The sequence below is a fragment of the Cupressus sempervirens genome, chromosome 11, assembly GCF_028749045.1.
Source record: "Cupressus sempervirens isolate cs-2001-9-10 chromosome 11, ASM2874904v1, whole genome shotgun sequence".
Classification (NCBI taxonomy): domain Eukaryota; kingdom Viridiplantae; phylum Streptophyta; class Pinopsida; order Cupressales; family Cupressaceae; genus Cupressus; species Cupressus sempervirens.
In genome coordinates, this window is record NC_143128.1 from 610,718,053 (window position 1) to 610,725,009 (window position 6,957).

The 6,957-nt window shown below is 31.5% G+C and overlaps 1 protein-coding gene across 1 annotated transcript; it reads right to left on the reverse strand.

Moving 5' to 3' along the window:
* Positions 1 to 1,342: 1,342 nt before the first annotated feature.
* LOC149531163 (antimicrobial ginkbilobin-2-like protein) lies at positions 1,343 to 2,588 on the reverse strand. Its single transcript, XM_089808810.1, has one exon. The coding sequence runs from the start codon at positions 2,485 to 2,487 to the stop codon at positions 1,678 to 1,680; it is 810 nt and encodes a 269-aa protein (XP_089664936.1). The 5' UTR covers positions 2,488 to 2,588; the 3' UTR covers positions 1,343 to 1,677.
* Between the last annotated feature and the right edge of the window lie 4,369 nt (positions 2,589 to 6,957).

The window sequence follows — 6,957 nt, forward strand, 5'->3', positions numbered from 1 at the left end:
ACTTTAAAACTTGACATGTACATATTACAATCACACCCAAACATAATTACAATATTTTGATGTTCTTAAGTATTCACCTACAATTTATCTTAAGAATTATTATTAATATTCTAACTAATGCTCTAGAATAAAGTATAAATATTCTTAGCACACTATAAATTTCTACAATGCAATTTGATTAACAAATAAAAGATATTATATTTATGATTAGCTATTGAGTTCTTATAGTTAGACATAATACAAAACAATAGAATAATAAAAAATTTATGCTCACAAATGAGAGTTATAGTTTAGATTTAATTATTTGTAAATAAAGGAACATTATTGAACGTACAGTGAACATACAATAAGATAAGTCTAATATCACAAACTACTGATATCCATCAACAAACTACCTTCAAACCTCACTAAAATCTCATGACAAAGATCTCGTACGACTGAAAGATCAAAGATCTTACCAAATTCTACACAGTAGGGACTATTCTTTAAGCGCACAAATTAACATATAAATGAAAAAATTAGTCAATTGCTACATTTAACACTTTTAGCTTAAAAATAAACACTTAATAAATGTCATTTAAATTGATAGACCTACACCTTATTAGTTTAAAACACAAGTTTTATTTCCATTTATAATTTCACACATTAACATTGGGTTTAGGTTGGGAATTGTCTATTGAGGATATCAAAAATGGTTTTCGCTATGGAGGGGCCAAAATGCACCTACATAACCAATTTGTTTATATTTTTCAATAAATTAACATTCATATGTAAATTTTTAATTAATTAATAAAAGTTCATTTTGGCCTCTGCATAGATAGTGCCATCAAAAATGGTCTTTTGATTTTCAATTTAATTAATAAACATAAGTTGCATGAATATTGACCACTGACATATTTGATTATATTATTGCTATCCTACCAAAGGTAAATGTAATAGTAAAGAATCACCTCAAAATAATAACAAAAGTTAAGCAATTTTTTCATGTCAAAGGTGGTATCTTAGAAAACCAATGTTTTTCTCTTAAAATAGTAACAAATTAAAAAAATATGGGGAAATCATCTATCCTGGTCTTATACTCCCCATAGTTGTGGTTAGACTTCCATGTAAGAATTCCTCTACATAAACCAAAATTTATAAATATATATACAAATTTATTGGATGAGAATAACCTTAACAATAGCTATTCTACTGAATTGGACTATTCTTCTAATCGGCACATTACCTTTGAAGGTTCCCTCCATGACACTTCAATGCCCAAATTTCAAGTGTGAAATTCCAAAATACCTCATGCAAAACCTCTTAGAAATGCATTTTTAAATATCACATGAGAGTACTGAAATGCTTCATTGGATGTGTTGTAGTATTGAAACTCTTGTGGAAAAGAAGAATACAAAAAGGCAATTATAAATGCCCACTTCCATTGTCTTATCTCCGACTAGACAAGGCCTACATAAGGAAAAAAAACCCACCTACTATCAACTCACTATAAAAATTAATAAACAACATAAATGCTCTGAGTTATTTATTATAGTACTGTTGTAAGACAAGATAAATGGTTACTTGCCATTTACACTCAACGAGAACTTGCCGGGATCAATTATTTTGAAGTCTTGAAGTTAGGTTTTATGTGAAAGCACCATCTCCCATATTTTCACCAAGTTCTATACAGTTTCTTCAACGAAAAATCCTGGCAACGTGTACGCGAGACGGTGGTGGTGGACAAAGCGGTTCAACGGGAGACGGTGGCGGTGGAGGGGCGGGATGAAAGAAGGAATACGTTTCGTAACGAGCAAAGCAACTTCCGCACCAGCCAACTCCTCCCTGAAAAGGTCCATCGGCGCTAAACGTCGCATCCAACAGCCGACGAATTGCGTTATTCAAGCATGTATTGCAGTCGTCAACAGAAGTTAAATCCATCCAACACTGCAGCAGGCCGTTTATCGTATAAAATGTAGTGGTGGATTTTGATCCAGAAGAGTATCGTGTTGGGGATTGGATGGCATTTTCAGATAGATTGCTGAAAAGCTCCTTAACGGCCGCCTTGAACTCCTCAGGCTCATCTGTAACCTTCGCTGTATTATAAACAACTAGTGTATTGGTATCTAGTTCTCCGAAGAAGGAATAGTTCTCATAGCGTACGAAGCATTTGTCTAGCATAGATCTACCGCTGCTTACATTTTTACAAGCATTGAGCATGGAGCTGTTTGCGTCTTGTGAACAGCTGAGGCATTCTTCCGCAGTTGCGTCTCCCCTACATTGGAGGAGACCATAAACTGTGTCTGGACTTTGGCCATAGGATGAAGTACTGAAACCATTTGATGATGATGTATTGTCCACAAGATTATCAAGAACTATTTTAAGATTATTCTGGAATTCAGTGCTTGCCTTATTCTTGCCGCAGTTCTGCGTTGCACTGCAAAAAATATATGATAACAGAACAACACAGACCAACTGTGGATACTTCGCATTATAGGCGATCTGCATTTTGTCTCCCCCTTAACAATTCTTTCACAAACAGGGCTATTTAATTTAATGTGAATGCGATGAGTCGTTGATTCATTCAATTCTTAAGAATGGGGGAGATGCATTTGCCGGTTCAACCACGCAAAAATTAGTTATCTTTATGTAAATTTCGAAAAACTAAATTAATTATGACCACAAAAAATTATATTAGTCAAGCTTTAAAATGTCTCTTATAGAGAAAAGTTGCAAGCGGGGCATTGAAAAGTTGTTTAGTTGAGAATTATGCCGTATTGCCCATCAACATGAAAAATAAATTTATTACTAAATCATCAATAAACTTAGTATTTTATTTAATATACATAAATGTGATCTTATGTGATACAAATATATTATTTTATATTTATAAGTTAAGGATTGTTTCTATTTTGTATGTTGATGATTGCATATTCTACTAAATTAAAAACTTGTTAAAATATAATAAAATAAATTAGAAAAAGAAAAATTATATAGTTATATTAATTAAAAAATCTTTAAAGTAGATATATGAATTTAGAAACTTGATTCTTTTATTTTAGACTTTGTATAAATTACTAATTTATAATAGAAAATTTTGCATATATTATTAATTAATATTTATTATTTTCTAAAATATAAATTTAAGATGGTCTATTAAATTTTTATTTTTATTTTAAATTGACAATCAACTTTTTTATTAAAACCTATAATGAAAGGTACGGAAAAAATTTAGTCTTCATTAAAAATTATGACCTTAAAAATGTCGTGATCATAGCTGACAGATGTTAAGTAAGCTAGGTACTTTGGTGCTTCTAGATTGTAAAGCAGGTCTTCATTCAGAGTTTAGCGACTGTTCAACGGGACTTGCAGAAGAAGTATAGGCTCGGATTTAATCAACGTTTGTAAAACATTTTACATGGAAAATCAAATAGTGGTAGCACACTTTTTAATTCCTATTGCGTTATGTTAATCCGAGTCCCATCTGTAGGAAGCATTCTTTCCACGCCAAAATCTAATACCTTTGGCTTCAGTTGGGAATTTTCATTTTGAGATATTCCCATGGGTGTGGTAATTGAGGTCTTAATTTTCACCCTTTTCAAAATCTTATATTAAATTATAATTTATTTTCATTTTGGTACCAAGGTACAAGGTATATATAGAAGAATAAGGGAAATGAACATCAATAGTAATGTAAAACAGTAAAACAATAATGTTAAAAAAGAGACTTTAAATAAATAATTATGAGTATTATATTAAAAACTCTTGTAACAAATCATTAGAATGTGTTCATGTATTAGATCTTTTCTCTTACAATATCTATAAGAGTAAACTAATCAAATAAAATAAATATTTTATCTTACTTATTTTAAATATTAAAGGAAGAGTATTTTGTCAAAAAAAAAATGTTTGGAAAAGGAAAAGAGTATTTTTTTTTTAATTTTAGAATATTAGTTGTGGTACTATTGAATATACATATGTTGACATAAATATGAGACCACTCTACATTAGGCATGCATAATCTATGTAGTGTGAAATTTATGTTTTAGAGATGCTTGTAAAAAAGAAAGCATTTTAGTTCATGTGTACATCATCTTAGTACTTTCATAAGAATATTATGTTGAATTCTTGTGTTAACTTATTATGTCTTGGGAGTTGCTTTTTAATTTGCAATGACTATTCAAAAAGTCTAGTAAAACAAGTTTCCAAACTAAAATTAAAAAATTAAAGTAATGAAAAATACATTAGAAATAAAATTGAAATTGTTAAAATAAATATTAAGGTGTAAGGTAAAAAAAATATAGTGGCTCTACTACCATAGATGAATGTCAAATTATAGAGTCAACAATACCTTTTTATAAGATGAATATGCATATGTGAAATTATAGAGGTTTAATGGTGATTTGATGCTTCTTAGGAGGAATTTGGCTACCCCTCTTCACTCAAATAATGACCATGGATAGTAGATTGTCATATCTAAGAAGGATAAGAAGGTCAAGGGAAGGGGTGGATAAAGCAACACACAAAGAAGGAATTTTTTTTGAAGATCCCTTTGGGAAATACAATCTTTTCAAGTAAATATAGGTATCGACTTTTTCATAATCTTGAGGAGGGTTCTCTAAGACTATCTCCTAAGAAGAATTTTAGAAATAATAAAACTCTACAAGTAAACCTTAGATGATTTTCAAGAAAAATTTGATCTAAAGCCTAGAGAAATTGGAACTAGATAGCTACCAGTTTGGTTAGGGGTCCTCAAAACCCACTAAAGGTTGCAACAAAATTATGAGTAAAGGAGAAAGCACTAACTGATAACATTTTTATTGAACATCTAGGAAAGACAGATGTTGTTGTGTAATACTAGAAAACTTCTCCATAATGTTGGGGAGGTTTCTCTAAAACTATCTCATAAGAATAATTTTAGAAATATTACAGTACTACAAATAAACCTTGGATTATTTTATAGAGAACTTTGCTCTAAATTCTAGATAAATCAAAACTAGAAAGCTACTAGTTTAGTTAGTGTTCCTCAAGACACACCAAAGGTTGTAGTAAAAACATGGGTAGATGAGATATCCCTAGCTAATAGTATTATTATTATTATTATTTATGAAAATGTTGATTCTTTGCTCGAATTTAAGAAATATGGGTCTCTCATAAAATTAGACCTTTCCAAAGATTAGGAAAGGGTCCAGACTGGACATTCCTATTAAAGATTCTTGGAGCTTTTGGGTTTGAGCTCTAAACAATTCAATTTGTCAACCAATTCATTTCCTCTCCTACTTCCTTTTTCATTATCAATGACTTATCTTCAAAGTTCTTTAAATCATCTAGAGCCCCGTGATAGGGAGACCCCATCTCTCTTATACAATTTTCCATCATGGCTCATTTCTAAGGAAGGTATTTGAGTCTTTTGGGGTTTACGAGGGTCATTCATAGGTCGGAACCCTCTTCTTCCCCTCAAGTTGTATTTATGAATAATTTGTAAATGACACTATCCTCATGGGAGAGAATTCTAAGGGAGTCCTACAACATTAAGGCTACTTTGTGTTGTGATGTGGAGCCTAATTAGATTTGGAGGTTAATTTTTCCCCCTGTATTTAGCTCAGTTTCCCCCTAGATTATTATGAAAAGAATTTGGGGGTTGTGCTCCTAAGATAGGGTCAAGGGGTAGCACCCCAAGTGTGCTCCCTATCCCAATACAAGTTGGGTTCAAGGAGAAACACCCCTATACAATTTTTTTGGGGCAACATCCCCAAAGAAAAAATTAAAATTACTATTGTGAAAGTCGTCGTCTATCATTTTTCTATTCGATGACTCATTCTAGTCCTCATTTTATAAGCAAATTTTTTTTTGTATAAAATGGCTTAGGGTTAGGGATTTCATAATGTATGATGAGATTGTAGCTTCTTCTCGCGATATTGAGTTGTAAGGGATTGTAGATTGTAATCACTAGATAATAATAATATTGGACTTCTATTAGTGGACATAGCCTAGGGACTGGGTGAACCACATTAAATCTTTGTGTCTTGTGTTCTCTTCTATGCAATTTGTTATTGATTTATATTAGTTATATTTAAATGTAATCGTTATTTCTATGTGTGGTTAATCCTAACAGGTGGTATCAGAGTGAGGTGTCGCCATTCTCTATTTTTTTAGATATCCTCTATAGGAAGGTCTCATGGTTGAGTGTGAGCGATGAGAGATAAAGGTTAGTTGAAAGTTGAGAAATTTAATGGCAAGAACTTTTAGTTATGGAAGATGCAAATGGATGACTATCTTCATCCAAAGGATCTATGGTGGCCATCACAAAGAAAAACCAAGAAACAGATAGTTATGAAAGATGAGGACTATGAAATTAATGATCAAAAGGAACCTAAAAGTATTCATTTAAGCCTAGCATAATCATTGGCTTTTAGTATTATGAAAGCTAGGATAGAAGAAGAGATGAAACAAACCTTAGAAAAACTATATGAAAAGATCTCTACTTCAAACAAGTTATTTCTCATGTAGCATTTATTTAATACGAAGATGGCATAAGGTGATTCTATTACAAATAATTTAAACGAGTTTAATATAGTTACCAACCCGTTATCTTCTGTAAATCCCAATTGTGATGAAGAAATTAAGGCTCTCTTCAATTAGTGTTCTTTGCTTGAAATTTGGAATGCATTGGTAATGGTTGTGAGTAATTTTTATTTTGAATCTAATACCCTAAAACTCGATGATGTGATTGGTCTTATTCTAAGTGAGGAAAATCATATGAAGATCTTAGGTGGATCTACATTAGGAAGTGTTTTGAATGCACAAAGCAAGGGAAAAACAACTGAAAGAGGAAACAATTTTGAAAATCATTAGAAATCAAGCGAAAATTCAAAGGGAATGAGCTCTTAATCCAAAGGACCAAGAGATTGTTGGTACTGTGGAAAGCTAGGGCATAAGAAGAAACATTCCTGGACTCGAAAGAACAATGAAAGAGAA